Here is a 23,131-nt window from a genome sequence, read left to right as displayed (position 1 = left end):
AACGGATAATCGTTTGCACCTTCAAACCTATTTCAGAGAGTGCATTCTCGAGAGACCAGGATGGGCGGATGGGCGTCCAGAGCGCGTTAAGAGTTTTTCTGTTAGAACAGTGTCGTGTTAGCGGCTCCTAATTTAATAACTAATGATCTTTGCAACGGAAGTAATTTCGGTAATTCGGTAACAACGGTAATTTCTATTATAACTGTAAAGCTGCAATGAAACAATCCATACTGTTAAAAGCGGTTTATAAATGAAGGTGACTTGACTTCAGAGAATCTTATCCATCTGTGTGGAAGCAGAAAAATGTCTTGCTAAGAACAAACAAGGACATGCAACAAGGCAAACCTACTAAGTTGTCAGATCAAAGCTGTATAAATGTTTATTCTCTAATTCTCGAATAATAATTTTATTTCATGGAAGGTCCCAGAGGAGAGAGGAAACTCTTGTTTAAGTGAGCTTTTTTTTTTTATAAAAATTGCACTGAACCGATTATTTTATCTGTGATTTCAGGGGATGTATTAAGCCTCGTTCACTAGACTTCTATGATATCTTAGCATGGTCTGATCTCAGATCCATCGTTGAGAAACTTTAGAGGTATGGCCCACTCATGTCCTAGAGAAGCAGGCTCATCAGCATTCTCAGAGGGCTGTTGATAATTTAATTTGCATGAGAGGATATAAGGTCTTATCTCAGAGTGACTCAGTTACATGCTTCTCTAGAAAATAGACTATCTTGATGTCACACTGTGTTCAAATTGAAATGTGTGGCTGTTTTCATCAGTTGGTTTAATTTTTAAATAGGTGGTGTCTGATGCTGCAGGACAAGGCGTCACCATAACAGGGGACAAAGCCTTCAACAACTGGAACTGGCCCAATGCAGTCATCTTTGCAGCTACAATTATCACAACTATAGGTAAGGATCTGGTCCATTGAAGCAGTATCTTGGAGAAATAAAAATTAAAAAAAAAAAAAAAAAAAAAAAAAAAACATGCAGTGAATTTATTTATGCTACTGTCTTTAACACAAAAATAACTTATAATAATGAAGAGTTATTATTATTATTTCCCATAATTTAGAGCCATTCTGGTATGTCCTCCTTACAAACAAGGGTACTGTTTTTTGATTGTTTGCGTAATACTAAAGGAATGGCATTCACAATAAACTGCAATCCATTTTCACCCCCCAAAAATTTATTTCTGCAGGTTATGGAAATATTGCGCCAAAAACGCCTCCAGGGAGGGTTTTCTGTATATTTTATGGTCTTTTTGGAGTGCCGCTGTGTTTCACCTGGATCAGTGAGCTTGGAAAGTTTTTTGGTGGAAGAGCTAAACACCTTGGGAAATATCTTACTAAGAAAGGAGTAACATTGGTAAGGAGCAAACACACACTGTATTGTATTGTAAAAATGATTATCACTATAATAAATAACTAACAAAAATTGCTAGAACTTCTAACTGCATTTTGAAAATCTATTTTTGTGTTATAAGGTTGTTGTTTTTGTTGTTGTTTTTTTGGCTTCTCAAAGCGGAAAACACAGTTTACCTGCACAGCTGTCTTTCTGTTATGGGGTGTGCTGGTCCATTTGCTGATTCCTCCATTTGTATTCATGTCTCAAGAAGGCTGGACCTATATCGAGGGCTTGTATTTTTCTTTTGTCACTTTGACAACTATTGGTTTCGGTGATCTTGTAGCAGGTGGGTGTCTTGGTTGTTAAAACTCCTTGTTATCATAGATCATTTGAGAAAATTAATAGTGACTTAAGTTGGCTCTATCTATCTATCTATCTATCTATCTATCTATCTATCTATCTATCTATCTATCCATCCATCCATCCATCCATCCATCCATCCATCCATCCATCCATCCATCCATCCATCCATCCATCCATCCATCCATCCATCCATCCATCCATCCATCCATCCATCCATCCATCCATCCATCTATCTATCGTAGTGAGATCCAGTTGTAGTTGTAATTATATATTTATACATGCATGCATACATACATAATAAAATATAAATCAGGGATGGCAACTTCTGAAAGGATCACTAGTTTTTATCAGGGTTGGAGATAAATTCAGAACAGTGGCCATTGAGGACAGAAGTTGCCTATCCCTGATTTATATACTTTAATGTAATTTTAAATAGCCTACATAATCTCATAATATAATTGTTGTGTAAATAGATTTATGCCACCTTTGAGCAAGTCAGTATGTCATATGCAGCTTCTATGCCACCTTGGTAATGTAAAGATGGCTTTTGTTGACGCTGATCAAAATTTAATAGGTAAAAGACTATAGTATTCTGATTGATTTGTATTAAATGTATTGTAGGTAAGAATTTTATAAAAAAACTTTTTTAAACTTTAATTTCTATATATATATTGTAACGGTGGCTTTACCAAACCAGTATGGGTTTTCAATTAACCTAGGTTGGTTTAAAATTATTCGGGCGCCAGACAAGATCAACTTGTCACAAAAAAACAAAATATATATATATATATATATATATATATATATATATATATATATATATATATATATATATATGCTGGAGAGCTCTAACCACTGTTGCATACAAAAAAAAAATAATAATAATAAACCGATGCCCACAATTCAATTTTCACAGAGTTTGTATTATTATTTTTTTCCACATGACAAAACCAATGGAACAATTTTAAGTTCACATTCAGATTTTCACTCAAAGAGAAGTCAAAGTCATTGAATCACAAGTGTCCACAATTCCTCAGTCTTTCATGTTCCACTTAATCAACAACAACAAAAAAATGCAATAAACAATACAAAGAAAAAAAATAAACAAATACAGTTAGGTATTTGGTGTATGCGCGTGCGTTTTCGGCGCGTGTATGTGTGTGCGTGCGTACAATTTCCACGTGAAACAGTCTGTGCAATGGCCGGGAATCTCTGGCCGGGACAATGAGGGTTTTTCATGAAGTTAAAAAGTATGGAGAAGAGTTCGAAGGCTTTGGCGTGAGGTTAAAAGCGATGGGCAACAAGAACAGTAAGTTACCTGAAGCAGGCGAATCAAACTGGCTTATGTGGCTCCAGGCAACGCAACACCCCCGGCAGAGCTTTATCTCTCCGTCATTTCGGCAATCGCACCCAGCAGCGTACACACAAAATTTCCAGCAGAGTCCTTCAGGTAACTCGGATCTCCCGTCACTGAAGCAGGCGAATCAAACTGGCTTATGTGGCTCCAAGCAACGCAACACCCCCGGCAAAGCTTTATCTCTCCGTCACTTCGGCAATCGCACCCATCAGCGTACACACAGAATTTCCATATATATATATATATATATATATATATATATATATATATATCAATGCATAATAAATCTGATAAAAAGATTCTAAAAATCGAGTGACTCTAGACCGTTTAATCTGCACTAAACACAGCACATTATTTCCAACCGGGACGAAACAAAGGATTGGCTTAGGCGACTGACACTCTCTCGCAACCATGGCAACCACCCTTTTGCCACACAGGACCTGCCCACTTGCGCGTATCCAGATCCTACCTGTTCACATGCCCTTGTTTGAGCTTGAAGATGCAAAACTCGACACAGGTCCTCTTGTCCAAGAAGTGCTCCTTGCCCTGCACTTCGACCACCCCGTCCTCGGCCTCTTCTTCCTCGGACCCTAGTTGCACGGCCTCTTGCACGACCTCCTCTGCTTCGCCCTCGACCCGGATCTGTCCTTGAGCTGACGATGCGGTAACATGACATCATGACTTTTGCGTAAACATACACGGCACTTTCAAGTCAAGTGGTGGGTTATCTATATGCATTTTGAGCTATCCGTGTGTATCCGTGTGTGTGCGTGTATGTCTACGCCATTACGCTATTAAAGTCCGAGTGATTCCTCGTGTATGTACACGCCGTTAAATGTCCGAGCGAAACGAAGCAAAATGTAGATCTACATCTGGGAAGCGATATTTTTTTTTCCTAGGATGGTAGGGGAAGACTCATAAATGCTATTAACCCCAGTGACAGGTAGGTTTAGGGACGGGGTTGGGGTAGGTCACATATTTATATATACAGTAATAACGTTAAGTCAACGCCGATCATAAACATGCTGAGGTAAATAATGCGTCTTCTGCTGAGTTAAATAAGCTGTCGGAGTCGCGTGTTCATGTGGTTTGGGGGCGTGGCCTTGGAAGGAGCCCAGAAGGGAGGTGGAGTGAATGGAAATAATGAGCTGTCTATAAAACAGTCGTGAGAGGTCTACAGACACTCGATTTATATGATTATACTTTCTTTTTCAGAGTACTTACATTTTAATTATGCATTGATATATAGAGAAAGTTTAAACAAATTTGGAAAAAAAAAACGTTTTTTTTTTTATAAAATTCCTACCTACAATGCCTTTAAGTAATTACATTTGAATATTTTACTAAAACACAGATACAGGGTAGTTAAAAATTGCACTTACAGAGATAAAAAATAATAATAATAATGCGGTGACCAAGAAGGGACATGTTCAATTCACCTAGATTTGTCGTGTCCACGACATACAGAAGTAACTCTTGAGAACGTGGCCATGCGATGTGAAGTCATTAACCTTTATGTCGTGGCCATGCCATGTGAAATCATAGCCTCCTGTGTCAACCTGTGACCAAAGCAACCTGGGATTATCAGAAATTGATATTAAGAATGTTTCTTTTCTGTAAAATACATCTGGAAAAAATGGGGTCATCTTACATAATACTTCTTTATATAAATCTTAATAATAGTATAATAATATAAGAATAAATTGCTAATGCATTCAGAAAATAATTGAAAGGTTAATATAACTAGTCTGTTAGTTACAAATTAAAATAAATGGTTGACTAAAGAATAAAACTGAAGTATGCACATAATTTTTACAAAAAAAATATGACTTTATTTTCAGTGGGACACAATGCATAGTAGGACATTGAGACTGATAGTCTTGGGCACCATTAACTATCATTGAATTTTTTTTTATTTTAAATAAATTAATAATGTTTGAGATTGAATGCTCTCTCTCTCGTTTTTTTTTTTTTTTTTTTTTTTTACCCCTCACATTATAAAGAAATCTTACCTACCTTACCTTTAACATAAAGGACTGAGAAATGTAGCAGATTAATAGCTTTTCTTTATGAATTAAGTAAAGATCTTTGCTCTGGCAATGTTCAGTTATGTCCCTTTGTTATATTTGCATACATCCAATTCGGATATGCAAAATATGAAGGTGTTATTGGAGCAAAACAACTGAGCACCCTGTGACTGGTCAATTTGTAGTTGTAGAGAAAAGCCACACGTGTATCAGTAAATTTGAAGTAACACAGAAAATGGTCTTGTAGTTAGTATTTGACCCCCAGCAATGGACATATGGAACCGCGATTTGAATATGAAGTTGTTTGCATGTTTCAGGCACTGATGAAAGTTTATCATGTAAAGATGAGGCAGATGTGCTGAGACGAGGCAGATAAGAAACTTAAGAAATTGAGGAACCTGTCCAGTGGAGTAAGATCAGGGACGGAGTCATGGGTTTATATCCATTTTCCCTGTCACCAATGTCTTGGACAATGTTGATAGGGACCAAACATGGAGTGGTTCACTCAAATCTCTGTTCTGTGAGACAAATTGGGTCAATATATAGCTAAGTTTCATTTCTTTGAGTCGACTACAGTGCATATGGCCTTGATAAATGCACGCTCAGTTGTTAAAACATTTATTAATGGCTTTTATGTAACACATGGATTGGACTTTCTTTTTACTACTGAGACTTGGTGCTGATATGAGCTCTCTTGTTGAACTCTTATCCCCAGGTGTATTTTAAGTACCTTGAGGACAAGACAACTTGTCGAGGTGGAGGTTTGGCGGCAATTTTTAATAATATGATTAAGTGCAAGTTATTGCCCGTTGAAAGTTTCAAAAGTTTTGAAGTTTAATTAATGAAGATTGACCTTCCCTTAAGTGCTTTTACCCTGATGTATATGCCTCTTGATGCAACAAAAAAATGCAGGAGAAAAAAAAATTAGGAGTTATCTGTGGTTGTTCCATCTGCTCTGCTGATAGGATTTTGATTCTGGGTGATTTAATATCCATGTTTACTGTCCTTGTAAGTCTATGACCCAAGAATTTTTAGAATTTTGGTTGATTCTTTTAATTTCATCTCAGTGTGTTTTTGGACCAATACATAATCATGGTCATATGCTTGATTTTGTGTTTTCTTTGGAAATAAAGATTGAAAACATTTGGGTTGAGGAAACAGCTATTTTGGATCAGGTGTTTATTGGGTTCAATTTGACTTTAAGAAATATATTACCGACTCGATCTCATGGCAATTCGTACATATTTTAAGAGGTGGCTAATTTGTACAAATTCATACGACCTCACTCGTACACATTCGTATGATTCTTGCTAAATCGTATACATATTTTACGAGTTGCCCAATTCATATGAATCTGCACGAATTACCTACCCCTGACCCTGCCCCTAAACCTACCCATCACTAGGGGTTAGACAAATCATATAATTTTCTATTCGTAAAATGTTTTTAGAGCTGCTAGATTTTCATTTTTCTGCAAATTATACCACAAAATGTAAATAACCCAGGCATTGTTTGCAAATTGCAACCATATAAGGTACAAAGTCCATCCATCTTCTCTTCCCTGTGCAAGGATTTATTAGTTTTTTAAAAGGTTTTTGACCAAGGTTGACCTTATAAGGTTGAATATTTCGCCAGGGAACGTTGTAGTTGAAGCAATGAATCCTTCACTTGCTTGAGTAAATTTGAATTGATTTCCTGAGCTCATTTAAAAGACATATAGGGCCCTATTTTAACGATCTGAAACGCAAGTATCAAGCGCGAAGCCCAAGTAACTTTGTTGGCAGGTCTTGGGCGCTGTTGCATTTAACCGGTGGGATAAATGACCAGGTGCGCTACACAATCGGTTCACAGCCGAGGAGATCGATGTTCTCGTCAGGGCCGTAAAAGAAAGAGAAGTGACATTGGGGATGGGACAAATCCAGCCAAATTAGCTTCGGTTAAACATGCATATAATCATTTGGGTAAATGTGTAAGCTTTATTCCTATTTTTCCCATCGTCATGGACACAACAATTTGTCATGACACAACACTCTCGTGTTTTAATATTTTTCCTTATAATAATGTATCATTTGCAAAAAGTTAAATGCATCTGTGTAGATGAGAGAATCATCTACATTGTATGTGCGTTGTTCACATTGTGTATTATGGCCAAGCATGCACGCTTAATAGCATCTGAATGTACGCACAATGCGCTACTGACTTTAGACCAGGTTTTTTCTGTTCAGTGGCGCAAATGTTTTCTGGAACTGCAAAATAGCACTAGAGAATGTTTGCGCAGAAACACGGCTCCTTTTTTGCGCCGACCCGCCCAGGGAGTGCAAGTTCCTATTTACCGACGTGCTTCTGTGGAGGTAAAAGCCCGCTTTGCGCGGGTGCCAAATAGGAATGATAAATGCGTCGTGTGCAAAGTCATCTCGCCGGGTGCAAGATAGGGCCCATTGCTTTTAAAGCCAACTAACTCACTCTATGAAGTGCTTTCTTCGTGACTACTTTAGGGGGTCGTTGACATTATTAGTCCTAGTATTTTAATATCCTTTTATCTTATGGTACTGTGCCATCATTTGGGAAGCATGACATTGTTGAAACAATTTACAAAAGACGATCCTGGATCCACAGGTTTTTAAAAATGTCAGGTCTATTTCAAAACTTCCTTTTATAAATAAAATCTTAGAGAAAGACGTTCAAGTTTTTTTATTACTGGAAATAATGTTATGGATATTTTAGGACTAAACATAGCACAGAGTCAGCTTTATTGGAGGTTGCTAATAATTTTTTGTATTGCCTCCAGGAAAGGTGTTGCTTTAATGTTGAGCAACAACATGAATCCTTTTTCTTTTTTTCTTTTTTAAATAGAAAGCCTTAGATATTGTGTAGGTATCAAGGGTGTGGCCCTTGAATGGTTCTCTTATCTGCAGGACAGGACATGCTCAGTTAAGATTGGAAACTATGTTTCTGCATCAGCAACTATCTCTTGGGGGCTCCCAACTCTGTTCTATATGCTGCCCCTAAGGGTCAAACTTTAGTACTTTCCTTTATAGTTTGACTGTATATTCTTTATTCATTTTCATAAGTGTTTGACTGGGGTGAAGGGGTGTTTGCAAGTCATTACATCCTACAACTAAATAAGGATAATTACTGAGTTTATTTTGTTTGGGAATAAACAGCCCAAACATCACCAAACATCTCAGTCAGTCCAAAAGGACTGACTGAGAGTTATGGACTACTGTCTAGTAAAATGCAGATTTATGTAATAAACTTGGGAGTAATTTTCTATTCTGATCTCCGTTTTGATTGTCATTTAAACAGAGTCTAAGCTGTGAAAATTTAAAGTTGTGAAAATTGTCTACTGAAACATATTCTTTGAAGCCAGGATTTGGAGACTGTTGTGCATGCTTTCATTTCCACATGGCTGGATTATTGTAATGCTTTATATTTAGGCATAAGTGAAGACTTGGTGGCACTTCGGTATGCCCAAAATGCTGCAGCAAGACTTTTAACTAATCCCAGGAAAAGGGATCATATAACACCTGTGTTAATATCTCTTCATTGGCTACCTGTAAAATACAATACAAGGTAATGTTTGTTTACGAAGCACTGCATGATCAGTACAGTGAGGAAAATAAGTATTTGAACACCCTGCTATTTTGCAAGTTATCCCACTTAGAAATTATGGAGGAGTCTGAAATTGTCATCGTAGGTGCATGTCCACTGTGAGAGACATCTAAAAAAAATCCAGAATCACAATGTATGATTTTTTTAAAACTATTTATTTGTATGATACAGCTGCAAATAAGTATTTGAACACCTGAGAAAATCAGTGTTAATCTTTGGTATAAGTAGCCTTTGTTTGCAGTTACAGAGGTCAAACGTTTCCTGTAGTTCTTCACCAGGTTTGCACACACTGCAGGAGGGATTTTGGCCCACTCCTCCACACAGATCTCTTTTTTAGATCAGTCGGGTTTCTCGGCTGTCGTTGAGAAACAAAGAGTTTGAGCTCCCTCCAAAGATTCTCTATTGGGTTTAGGACTGGAGACTGGCTAGGCCATGCAAGAACCTTCATATGCTTCTAACAGAGCCACTCCTTGGTTATCCTGGCTGTCTGCTTCGGGTCATTGTCATGTTGGAAGACCCAGACTCGACCTATCTTCAATGCTCTAACTGAGGGAAGGAGGTTGTTCCCCAAAATCTCGCAATACATGGTCCCGGTCATCTTCTCCATGACATCTACAGTGCAGTCGTCGCCCTGTCCCATGTGCAGAAAAACACCCCCAAAGCATGATGCTACCACCCCCATGCTTCACAGTAGGGATGGTGTTCTTGTGATGGTACTCATCATTCTTCTTTCTCCAAACACGGTGAGTGGAATTATGACCAAAAAGTTCTATTTTGGTCTCATCTCAACATGACTTTCTCCCATGACTCCTCTGGATCATCCAAATGGTCATTGGCAAACTTAAGACGGGCCTTGACGTGCTGGTTTAAGCAGGGGAACCTTCCGTGCCATGTATGATTTCAAACCATGACGTCTTAGTGTATTACCAACAGTAACCTTGGAAACGGTGGTCCCAGTTCTTTTCAGGTCATTGACCAGCTCCTCCTGTGTAGTTCTGGGCTGATTTCTCACTTTTCTTAGGATCATTGAGACCCCACGAGGTGAGATCTTGCATGTAGCCCAAGTCCGAGGGAGATTGACAGTCATGTTTAGCTTCTTCCATTTTCTAATGATTGCTCCAGTGGAACACGGATTGCTCTTTCACCAAGCTGCTTGGCAATTTCCCCGTTGCCCTTTCCAGCCTTGTGGAGGTGTACAATTTTGTCTTGAGTGTCTTTGGACATCTCTTTGGTCTTGGCCATGTTAGTAGTTGGATTCTTATTGATTGAATGGGGTGGACAGGTGTCTTTATGCAGCTAATGACCTCAAACAGGTGCATCTAATTTAAGATAATAAATGGAGTGGAGGTGGACATTTTAAAGGCAGACTAACAGGTCTTTGAGGGTCAGAATTCTAGCTGATAGACAGGTGTTCAAATACTTATTTGCAGCTGTATCATACAAATAAATAGTTAAAAAGTCATATATTGTGATGTCTGGATTTTTTTGTTAAGATTATGTCTCTCTCAGTGGACATGCACCTATGATGACAATGTCCTCCATGATTTCTAAGTGGGAGAACTTGCAAAATAGCAGGGTGTTCAAATACTTATTTTTCTCACTGTATATAAAAGAAAGATATATCAGACTCTTCCTTTCCTCTCAGAGTATTTGTTTAACTGGCCCATAATCGCATTTGAGGCATAGTGGAGATCGCACCTTTACTGTTGCAGCTCCTGCACTCCTAATGAACTCCCCTTCTATATAAAATCCTATATGGTATGGACAGTATCGACACTATCAAAAGTGATCTAATGGCACTTTCAAAAGTGATCTAATGACTGACTTATTTCATCTGGCTTTTGGTGCTTGATTAGGTCTGATAATTGTAAGTAATTTGCTGTATGGTGGATGACTTGATTGTGATTTATTGTTGTTTTATGTTTGTAATGTTTATGCTATTTATGTACATCACTTAGTTTGGTCGATTCTTATGGTTTTGAAAGTGTTTAATAAATAACATTTGAGCTGAGTTGAGTTGATGTGCACAACTTTCATTGAATACATTTACATAGTGATTTGGGGATGCGTACATTTTTTCCACTACTTAACATTTTTGATACTGGGTAAATGTTTTGCACCAAATTCATTGCAGAAACTGTAGCAAAAAAGTGAGTCCATGGGTTTCATAATGTTTGTTATTCATAAAATAGAATTGGTGCACCTGCAATGATTAGAGTAACTTTTGTGTTGTATTTGTGGAAGAGAGAAAGAGAGAAAAAACTATGTTTGCATAACTTTGCAACTCGGTGACTTGAAATTTACTGATACGCGTGGTATTCTCTACAACTACACATTCCATTTTTTTTTAGTAATACTTTAAAAGAATATGGTAGTAGTCAGCAAAAGCAGAGAGGTTGGTGTGTGAACTTTAATCACTGTTACATACTGGAAAATCCCTTAGCATTCAGTGCTCTCCTCTGTTGAGGAGTTCTTCCCTAATGTAAAAAAAAAAAAAAAAAAAAAAACATAAATTAGTGAACCCATACTTGAAAGTGGGTCATTCATGATAAAGTCATGATATTACTTTTTAAAAGATCTCATTAATAACATTGCATATAAACAATTTATATTATTAATTGTAATATAATATAATATATTAATATTATTAAGCAATCTCACAGCCTTGTGAGCAAGAGCATATGAGAAAGGCATGAAACTGCTTTTTTCCAGTCGAACTGATCTTATTTTCTTACAGTTTAGAAAATATTAAGTTATGAAGTTATAAGTTTGTTAAAGTTGACAATTTACATTACTAAAACAGTTCCACTCATCGTTTACCTGCATGGACTGCCCAAACATGACAAACTTATGAATCAGAAAATTATTAAAGTTTTAAAATATAAAACATTTCAACTCTATAATGACATTTTACATTAAATGTGTAAAAATGACAATTTAAAGATATAATTAAGCAATAAAATAAAAAATGTTTCCCTCAATATACAGAAACAGCTGACCATTACGATTGTAGCAACATGTTAAGTCATGCTAGAAACATGTTAGCAATGTCTTAAAACATGTTATCAACATATTAAATCATGCAAACAGTTATAGCAATGTGCTAAACAAGCTAATTGCCATATTAAATGTTAACAATGCCTATATCTGCATGTTTTTTTACTGCATCGATATAACCATCACATTTTAAACTTTACTTTAAACTTTCAGAACTATATTTTCACGATTACATTTATATATTCAGAGTTTTAACTATATGGGGATTACGTTTATATATTCAGAGTTATAACTAAATATTCAGGATTACGTTTATATATTTAAAGTTTTAACTATATATTCAGGATTTACATTTATATATTCAGATTTATTCAGATTTTTGTGAAAACCATTGTAATTTGGCCGTGCGCATTCCGAGTCGTTTTACCAACATGGGGCACATAAAAAAATTCCAACATTTAAACTAAAGGAAATCACTTCAATGTTTTTTGTGATTGTGATATCATTTTGCAAACTTTTTTCTCTTTATCTGTATTTTGTTTAGGTGTTGATCCCAATGCTGACTACCCTACTCTCTATCGCTACTTTGTGGAGGTGTGGATATATCTTGGTCTGGCATGGCTCTCCCTTTTCTTCAATTGGAAGGTGCGCATGGTTGTGGAGGCACACAAAGCTCTAAAGAAGCGCCGTAAAAGGCGCAAACTTTCTCTGGATGAGTTAAAGTGCATCAAAAAAAGTCACAAGACTCTACACCTGCCACCTACCCCTAATGAAGCCAACATCTTCAGCTTCCTGTCCAAGAAAAAAGAAGATTACAATGACTTAATCAAGCAGATAGGTGTCGAGAAGGAAGGAGAAGATCAATGTGTCAGCTCCATCACTGGTAGCAGGAATAAAGCACCAAAACGCTCAAAGAGCTGCTATGATTCTCTTTCAGTAAAAGGAAATTCCATCCTCAGTCTAGACCGCTCCCCTCGACAGAAGCGCCGCTTCAGCTTCAGTGATAGAGTTGCTGTAGCCCTCTCAAAATCCAAGGGTTACCTTCTTAACAAAGAGGAATGTCTACTCATGAATGAAATGCATGGGGGAGGAGGGATAGACACTGACCTAAACTGTATGAGAAGCTATGAGAATCAATTGGACAAGGAGGAAGGAGAGAACCAAGAAGGTCTAGAACCTGCAGGCTGCGGTAATGGCCGGATCACGTTGGACTCCAAAGTTAACCAGATCCTCATGTTTCCCAATGCTAACATCACCTTCATTGATGAGGAGAATTTGCTGAACAACCTGGAGGATGATGATGATAATGACTTTCTGAAATCTGTCTCATCTGAAGCTGAGAATTTAGACATAAAGGAACAGGGCTCAGAATCAGAGACCTCTGTATTCACCACAGATGGGTCAGACCATGACCACTTCTATGAGCAGCTAGCGGAAGAGTATTCCAAAGAGGACAATACTGACATTTGATCCTGTCTCATCAAGGATTTGGTCTAGGATTCTCTCTAGGATTTGGTCTTCTTCTATCTAAAACCGTATGATTTTTTTTTTTTTCATGAACTTGAATTGGTGTAAACTATAAAATGGAAGTTATTTGTCACAATCCATTTCCATCTGTCTTCTAATGTGAGCAGACAATGTGATTTACATTATTATTACTGTTGTTTTTTAAGGATTTTGCTAGTGGGACAACAGACTTAAGTCTTACTTTGAACTGACATTAAAATTAAAAACCAATTATATAAATGAACGAACATGGGCAGCTGTTGGCATAGAGATGTATATCAATAGCTGACTTTTGCATTGGCTCTAGACTTGATTAGGTTTTTATTTATTGTAGCGTTTCTTCTTAAATTGTCTGACCTGCAGGGGTCTCATGATTCATTGTGAACCAGTTCACTGACAATATAGATTATTGATAGTAAAATAATATAGATTAAGATGTTTGCATGTTTTTTCACCATGTTGGTGAATTATTTTTAAGATGGAAAGGAAAAAAGCTTAATCCTTATTGGATGTTAAACCATATATTTTATTGTCTTCCATTTTAGTCTGAAATATTGATTTTGGGTAACCATATTGGCCTGTTGTTTTAACTTGGGATTTATTTATGAGATAATGTCATTTTACTTTTTTTTTATTCCAAGTCTTTTGTTGCATACATTGTTTTAATGTTCCTGAAATGTGTTGTTAACTCCTTTCCAAAGATAATCACAATATTTTTGGTTTTCTGAACTGGTAATACTGTCAATACAATCAGATGATCCACACTAAAATACTCTATCGACCTCCCTCAATGTGTCACTGTCAAGTAGATGATAGTTGAATCAGTCAACATTAGAAATGAGAAACCAATTGTTATTACAGTGTTCGTTTTACTAACATAACCACCGTTTTGGTGTCTGACTCATTTGTTGACATGCTAATTCTTTGTTGATATTTAACCAGCATACTGACAAAGTAACCATTACAATACACTAATCAAAAAAGAAAGATCCTGATTGTGGTTCCCTCTCCTGAGCTCTAGCCATGTGTGTTCTCACACTGTCATGCCACTGAGTGTGTGTAGAGCTGCATCCTGAGTCTGTTTCCTGTTTGTAGTTGGAATTGTTGTTTGTATTTTTTGTTTTTCAAGTGTGTTATAGGAGCGATCTCTCTTAATCTCATTTTGGCTTTCTTTAAAAAGTTTTTTTTTTTTTTTAACTTCCCATATTCATTGAAATATATGCATTTAGTGCTGTGTATATCATGTAAGTACATTTTGCACCAATTTGTGTTTCTTCTAATGAGGCCCTTTAATGTTGCATTTTGTTATAGGCAAGGTTTGTTATAAGTAGCCACTGTTTCCCCAGCTACATTTTAACCAGAGCTTTCTTTCATTCTCAGTGTGCAGTCTCTCATTTGAGAGAACAGTGTGTTTGCTATGTAAACATTGAAAAAGTAACTATCACTGTTGTTCTCCTGTAGTCTCGGTTCAATTAGCTATGAGCAAAATTTGGCATGAATAGATGACCAGAATTTCAATTGACTTCAGTGACCAAGTGTTAACTAACCTGAGGTTAACCTGCCAAGTCGTGGTTTTGGTTTTTGTTCATGCAAATGTTCGCCCCATTCTTTCACAGAAAAGGTATTTCTACTCTCCAAGTGATGTAAAGGTTAAAGTGCTTTGGATTTCTTTTCCTTTTTTTTTTTCATGTTATGCTTTGAATTTCCTGTACTTTGTAATCGTAATTGCTCCCTGGTGGTGCTTGCTGTTTAGATGATCTCTATATGGATTTGAATGTTGGACTGAATGAGAATTTTTCATTTGAAATAAACCAATTTCTGCCTTGTTCTTTTTCCCTCTTTAATCAACCATTGAGCAGTGGTTTTAGAAAGATACTTGGACTTATTTGAAGCAAAATTCCTTTGAAAGGAAATGTGAAAAAATGCATAACATTTGTGTGTATTTTCATGAATTTTACGCCAGCCTAAATTGATAAATACATTTGATTGTTTTGCTAACATTGTTCAATGGAAATAAAACATCTACACACCCTTGTTAAAACTATCTGAAAGCAAAATAAAAAAGGTAATTGCGTCTTTTTAACAATTTTGACTTTTTATCCCAGAACTCCATGATATAAACTTGCAATTGTGAATTATAAAGTCCAATTTTGTGAAAAAAAAGTCAGAATTGCGAGGTAAACCCGAAATATAAATAATTATTCAGGGTACCCCCATAGACATAACGAATTAAGAGATGTTTGTTCGAGAAGCCAACATATATGGCCATTATAGGCTACTATTTAAAATGATTAATTGTATTCATCCTTCTCCTAAGACTACGTTTTTGACTGCTACTCCTAGAGCTTTAATACAAGTACAAAACTGTGCTCTGACTGGCAGGCACAGACAAAGAGCCGATGGAACCGGGCGACTCTGAAGGCTTTCAGAGGCCGCAACGGAGCTGCAGCGATGATCCTGGACATAAGTCTCTTATTAATAATCCACATAGGCAAATATGAAGGCAAAGCATAGATATAGACATATGCACTTAATGTCAAATGCAGAAAAATCACTTAATCACTTAAAATTCATGATATCAAGGCTAGATTATTATGATGCTTTACTGGATGGTTGCCCTGCAGGGTTAATAAACAAACTCCAGCTGGCCCAAAAAGGAACAGTATGCCAATATATTACCATGCCAATATGCCAATTAACAATGTTAAGGTTAACACTGGTATCCCTTAATTTGTTCCTATTAAAGATTCTTTCATCTATTTGGATAATAATAAAAACATCCTTAAGATTGCCAGAGACCATTTTAAAAACATTCAAGTCAAGGTCAAGAGTGATACTCAAAGATGGAATATCATTTTATAAAAGTCTCTCTTCAAGTTAGAATCTCCACACTCAAAATGAATTTGTTTCCTCGGCTCAATTTTCTTGTTTCTATGCTGTCGCTTCCCCCCCTCCAGCTTATAAGGAGATACTTTAATACTTTCTCAGTTTATCTGGAATAAACGACCCGGAATTAAACTTGCCATATTGCAGCATTCTTTACTTTCAGGAGGATTGGCTGTGCCAAATCTGAAATTATATTATTGGTCGTTCCAACTTAAGGCTAGTCGTACTTGGGTTAATCCTCTAAAGTTTCATGGAGAGTTATTGAATAGGACAAGGTTAAACCACATAGGCTCCAAGACCAAGTTATTGGTCCAAGACCAAGTAAATAAAATTATAAATATAAATTCGGCCCGGTTGTGGCCAATTCTATTAGGATCTGGAAAAGAGTTGAACGTATGATGGAAGGACCTTTCAAATTTTGTAACAACACACCCTTATGACACAACTTTATTTTTTTGTGTGGAAATCGGTCATTTGTCCAGCCCTCTTATAGTCTTCACTAGCCATAAACACATGCAGTGAGTTATGTAATAACCAGGGACTCTGCTCACTTCAGGAGCTATTAACTAAGTTTTGTTTACCAGCATTGTCCTTCAGTTTCTCTGCTCTCAAGGCGTGGAGTTCCCAGGTCATCCCCCTTTTCATCTCATCCTATGTGTGATTGATTCGGACCGTACAGTGTGAGCACATAAATCCTGAACTTTGGCTTTGCATCGCATGCGATTTACTCGTTCAGTGTGAGTAGGTACCTTGCTGAAATCGCACAGACATCGCACAGTGTATGCCCGCCTTTAGCGATGTACGAAGAACGGGCCCCAGGTTTACTCCGCGCATGTGTGCAAAAACATTTCAAATTCATAGCCTCCTTGAAATTGTGACTTGACAGTCAAAATTAATTTGTTACCTCGGCAAAATTTTCTTTTTTCCACCCTCCAAGTTACTTTAGGGAGATCAACAGCACGAATTAACAAGGCTAAACCAAGTACCATTGATGCATATAGTGCTGAGAACAGGCTTGCTGAGAACAACCCTTTTATGTGTGCGAGTTATAAAGAAGTTATCAAATAAAGATGAAAAACCACACTCTCATATATATTTATCTCATTATTTGATGACACACATTGATGATGGCTTAAACGTGTCTGTGTGGACATGGTATTAAAGAGTGTGTGGACATGAGATATAACTAGAGAGCGCGGTTTTTCATCTTTAATGTTTTCTTTCAACATAAAATTATATAAAAGAATGACCATATAAACCTTTTTTCCTTCCCCTTTTCTTTCAGATTGTTAAATTATTGATAATATATCTGTTGCTCCACCTTTTGCCTGTTTGTTTGTTTGTTTGTTTGTTCAGGTGAAGACAGGTATATTTCACATGAGCTTGGTGATTTGTTAATTCTGAACACGGCCACATTCATTATATGAGTGTGCACACTTATGCAGTTAGGTTATTGTTATTTTAGTTTTTTTGTTATTTACGTTTTTATTTTAATTCTTTTTCAGTATCACTGTTTTCAGCATAGTTTGTATTTTTTACATTAAAGGTGCAAAAGTTCTGATTTGATTCACCTTTGTTTCATTTTTTACAATTCAAAAACCAGCTGTTTTAACAGGGGTGTAGACTTTGTATATCCACTGTAAAATGTAAAACTGAAGTGTTAAACTCTTAAAGTCCCATTTAAGGTCAAAATTTTGCAACTCCTCATAATTTCAACCAAGCATGTCCATCTTGCAGGATGAGCTCTATAATCTCTTCTATTTTATGGCCTTGTAAAATTATAAACCTTTGTCTTTTCCACGTCATAACATTCTCGCAATTGTTCTCTGTGTGAATTCTATTTCTAAAACAAAAGCCCACTTGTTTAAACTTAATGGTCATGAGGAAGGGATGTGACAATGGGAACGTTTGTTTGCGTGATACAACATCAAGGTATTTATTAGTCACGATATTTCGGTACAGGAAAAGTTTCTACTGAATTGTAAAACAGTCTTGCTTCATAAAGACACTCCTCAGAAGTCATAAAAGTTCACAAACAAGGTGATAAAAAGGTTACTTCACATGGAATGATAAAAAGTATTCCAATGTAACAGTACAAGTAAATAATAGATTCTGATTGGCTGTCAATGTTTGTTTTTTTAATCAGCTGAAATAATTCCATCATTATTGTTGTTGTGTGGACCCTGCTATTCTTTTATATTTAGAACTATTTTCAGAACTATATCTGTGTATCGTTATCGTTATAGTTATCGTTCTCTGTGTAAAGGGGCCTAAAAAAATTTACATTTCTCAGTTCAAGTTTCTTAGAGATCCTGGTTATTCCAGACTCCACTAAACTTCAAATCCCATATAAACATCCATCTAATTAAAAAAAAAATCTTCTATTTTGTTATATACTGATGAATTACAAACCCAATTCCATAAAAGTTGGGACACTGTACAAATTGTGAATAAAAACAGAATGCAATGATGTGGAAGTTTCAAATTTCAATATTATATTTAGAATACAACATAGATGACATATCAAATGTTTAAACTGAGACATTTTGAATTGCCATGCCAACTATTGGCTCCTTTTGGATTTCATGAGAGCTACAAATTTCAAAAAAGTTGGGACAGGTAGCAATAAGAGGCCAGAAAAGTTAAATGTACATATAAGGAACAGCTGGAGGACCAATTTGCAACTTATTAGGTCAATTGGCAACATGATTGGGTATAAAAAGAGCCTCTCAGAGTGGCAGTGTCTCTCAGAAGTCAAGATGGGCAGAGGATCACCAATTCCCCCAATGCTGAGGCAAAAAAATAGTGGAGCAATATCAGAAAGGAGTTTCTCAGAGAAAAATTGCAAAGAATTTGAAGTTATCATCATCAACAGTGCATAATATCATCCAAAGATTCAGAGAATCTAGAACAATCTCTGTGCATAAGGGTCAAGGCCGGAAAACCATACTGAATGCCCGTGATCTTCGGGCCCTTAGACGGCACTGCATCACACACAGGAATGCTACTGTAATGGAAATCGCATCATGGGCTCAAGAATACTTCCAGAAAACATTGTCAGTGAACACAATCCACCGTGCCATTCACCGTTGCCGGCTAAAGCTCTATAGGTCAAAAAAGAAGCCATATCTAAACGGGAACCAGAAGCGCAGGCGTTTTCTCTGGGCCAAGGCTCATTTAAAGTAGACTCTAGCAAAGTGGAAAACTGTTCTGTGGTCAGACGAATCAAAATTTGAAGTTCTTTTTGGAAAACTGGGACGCCATGTCATCCGGACTAAAGAGGACAAGGACAACCCAAGTTGTTATCAGCGCTCAGTTCAGAAGCCTGCATCTCTGATGGTATGGGGTTGCATGAGTGCGTGTGGCATGGGCAGCTTACACATCTGGAAAGGCACCATCAATGCTGAAAGGTATATCCAAGTTCTAGAACAACATATGCTCCCATCCAGACATCGTCTCTTTCAGGGAAGACCTTGTATTTTCCAACAAGACAATGCCAAACCACATACTGCATCAATTACAACATCATGGCTGCGTAGAAGAAGGATCTGGGTACTGAAATGGCCAGCCTGCAGTCCAGATCTTTCACCCATAGAAAACATTTGGCGCATCATAAGGAAGGTGGAAGATGGAAGAGGAAGATGCAACAAAGAAGACCTAAGACAGTTGGGCAGCTAGAAGCCTTTATTAGACAAGAATGGGACAACATTCCTATTCCTAAACTTGAGCAACTTGTCTCCTCAGTCCCCAGACGTTTGCAGACTGTTATTAAAAGAAGAGGGGATGCCACACAGTGGTAAAAATGGCCTTGTCCCAACTTTTTTGAGATGTGTTGATGCCATGAAATTTAAAATCAACTTATTTTTCCCTTAAAATTATGCATTTTCTCAGTTTAAACATTTGATATGTCATCTATGTTGTATTCTAAATATAATATTGAAATTTGAAACTTCCACATCATTGCATTCTGTTTTTATTCACAATTTCTACAGTGTCCCAACTTTTATGGAATTGGGTTTGTAATATAAATATAGTTTTAACAACACTTTCACCAATTTATTTATTTCTCCCAAACAACAACATTTGTAATTCTTTATACAGATATGTATTTATACTTTCTTACACTTTCATCTGTAATAATTATATATGTAGTATGTTGTACTTTTGGGATTGCCAGTTACAGCTGGATTTGACCTTATATGTCATATTAACCTTATATGAAATCACACACCACACAATTGAATTTTGACAGAGGGAGACTGGTTGTAACACTTTTTGCTTCAGCAACTGTAACTCACTGATCTTTTGAGCTAGAGTGCTAAAAACTTTTAAACAAATCAGGCAGATCACTTGCAATTTTGCAACTGCCTGTCCTGCCCATTGTTTGCTACAAAATCCACCAATTCAAACCTCTGCACAAATATCACAGCTCTTATGATTTTGTCAAATGGTGTGCCTTTGTTAAACAATCCACCCCACCGTGGAGGTTTGTAACATGCTGAGGTAAGTTTGTAACATGCTGGGGTAAGTTGTAACAATTAAACAAAAAAAGCAAAAACAGAGGCCACATTGTATGCTTAAAAATAGATTTATTGAAACAATCAAGAACAATCCAAAATAATACCTTTCTCTGTGATTGACCCTAACTTAAATCTATTCTCAGTTTGACCCAGGATTGTGTGCATTGTATAACTGCATTGGGCACATTTTACCCACACTTCTGGGTTTCAGTTACAAAATGGCTACATACAAACATCTTCATTCAACAATTTCATTGTCTGAGGTTTCACTATCCTCATTCCTCACCACTGGCTTTCAACATTGTTTTTGCAAATGATTTGCCTGTCCTGGCTGCCCATTGAATCCTCATGAGTTCCTTATTGTAAACACACACACCTCTGTCTGTCTTGGCATTCTGTCAAATTAATTTAAAAAAAGAAACTGTTCTTGTAAGGGGATGGTTGTAACACTTGCTGAGAAACGAAATTTAATCTAAGTTACATACAAATGTTTAAGTACTAAACTAAATATAGTTTGTCAAAAAAGTTTGAATTCTTTCCTCAAACTCGTTATTGGCTATATATTCATATGGGATCAGGTACGATTTGAGTATAAACACTGAATGATCATAGCCTACTCATAGGACTCCTAGATTTTTTGCTTTGGCGGTAGCATGTTACAACCACCCGGTCTCCCCCTACATTTATAACAATTTAATTTATAACATAAATATTTGATACTTCACTGTGAACAGGAGCCAAAACATTTGTTTAGTGAATTACATAATGGGTAAAATAACTATAATAATTATGGACGAATAATGCACTCAGCACGAATAAACTCAGACTTGAATGCGCAGATGATGATTTCCTAGGGCAAGACAGTGAGGCGAGTATGACCTCTACTGGTGATCTAAAATAGCTATGGTTAAAATGTATTAAATGTATTACATTTTTATGGTTCCCAAAATGGGGGTCGTGACCCACAAGGGGGCCTCAGCGAGCTCTGTGGGGGCGTTATATTTTGATATGTTTTAGGAGTATTAAATAAAAGTCCTTAACTGCTCGAAATTTAAATAATGTGCGAGTTCATCATGAACCACTATGGTACACCTACAATAAGTGTTTACATTGGGACTATTACACTGGTTCTGATCGCTGCCGCTGCGGAGTTGGGCTAGCCCAGTACCTGCGTGACTCGTCATAGACGTAGCCTACACAGAGAGAAGTAGGCTAGTTCCTGCTACAATGCTCTTCCGAAAGACGCATTATTCTTTTGCATTCTCTTGCAATTCAAATAGGGCCAATATTTGAAATGCAAGAGAGGCTTCTCCTAGGCTTACGTTTTTAAATTACAAAGGGCCTACTGCTGTTTTTGTCATTGTATTTTCAATATCAGCTATCTAGGCTATTATTTGTGCATAATCATTATGTCTGGTTATAGTAAATATGCCGTTTGTTTGAAAACAACATATTGTGTCATCCTTGCGTCAAGCTTACAAGAGCGATATCATTAAATGTGAAGGGGGGGGGGGGCTAAAATATTTTCGTGGGAAAAATATTTTTTGTCCGAGACAAAAAAAAGGTTGGGAACCACTGTTTTAACATTGGCATTGTAAGGCTACCTCAAATAAATAATAACGATCACAACCCTTATCTTCCCCGTTTCAGTTATATGTTGCTCATTAATCAACTTAGTTTTAACTGCTATTTCACAGCCTCGAAAGAGACCAAACAGCTTGTCATGCTTAACACATGGTATCACAAAGAGGAAGTCTAAACGGTTTGGTTTCGTTTTATAGTGTCTTAAACCATGGGATTTGTAGTCCATCTAGTTTGTAGTCCATTGAACTCATCACATACCTTTAACATATATAGCCATGTATTTACCATATAAACTTAGTTTAAATTATACATATGAACTTACTACTTTTGAAGTTACTAACTCATTTACGGAAACATGTTGTATAAGGTTAATTATTTGTAATTATTTGGTCCTAATGTTTGGTTCTGAAATTCTCTAGAGAATTTCAGAACCAAACATTAGGACCAAATAATTACAAATAATCATATTGGCCACTAGCCCATATTTGGGCGAGAACCTGTAATTCGTCTCAGGACAAAAACACGTTTTCTTTCCTTTTTTTTATTTTTTTTTTATTTTTTATCCAACCCTTCTTTCTCCTATACATAGCGACATTGATGTTTCTTGAACTGAAAGAAGAACCAGTTCTGCCGGTCTGCAGCACCGATGACAGAAAAACCGTTATCACAAAAGTCACTATGCAGATTCCCGTCCATTAAATGTCAGTTTAAAAAAAAAGTATTAATCAATGTCTGCGTAGTTGATCATTTGGAAAGAATTGACTTGGAAAAAGATTTGTTCATTTTGATGAACGAGTTCGAACAGGAGAGTCCCGAACGCGCATCACAGAACAGAACAGAACAGAACAAGGCGACCATTTGAGCTTATAAAACTTAACCCTTATGCTGCATTAGGGATATTTTTGGTCTTTTGCAGTTTAATTTCTTTGACC

General features: G+C 36.7%; 1 protein-coding gene and 1 pseudogene across 1 annotated transcript in view; one reads left to right on the top strand and one right to left on the bottom strand.

The window, feature by feature from the left end:
• kcnk5a (potassium channel, subfamily K, member 5a) overlaps positions 1-15,037 on the top strand; it is a 74,420-nt gene extending 59,383 nt beyond the window's left edge. Inside the window, exons 2-5 of the mRNA XM_089120089.1 lie at positions 801-912; positions 1,202-1,368; positions 1,525-1,693; positions 12,248-15,037. Of these exons, the coding sequence (XP_088976215.1) occupies positions 801-912; positions 1,202-1,368; positions 1,525-1,693; positions 12,248-13,173 (1,374 nt within the window). The 3' untranslated portion in view covers positions 13,174-15,037. The remainder of the gene's footprint in view (positions 1-800; positions 913-1,201; positions 1,369-1,524; positions 1,694-12,247) is intronic.
• Positions 3,533-9,948, bottom strand: LOC148973473 (uncharacterized; annotated as a pseudogene).
• Positions 15,038-23,131: the final 8,094 nt, after the last annotated feature.

Source organism: Pimephales promelas, chromosome 15 (genome assembly GCF_988280905.1).
Source record: "Pimephales promelas chromosome 15, fPimPro1.hap1.1, whole genome shotgun sequence".
NCBI lineage: Eukaryota > Metazoa > Chordata > Actinopteri > Cypriniformes > Leuciscidae > Pimephales > Pimephales promelas.
The sequence above is the reverse complement of the archived record's forward strand: the minus strand, read 5'-3'. Positions and strand labels throughout refer to the sequence as shown.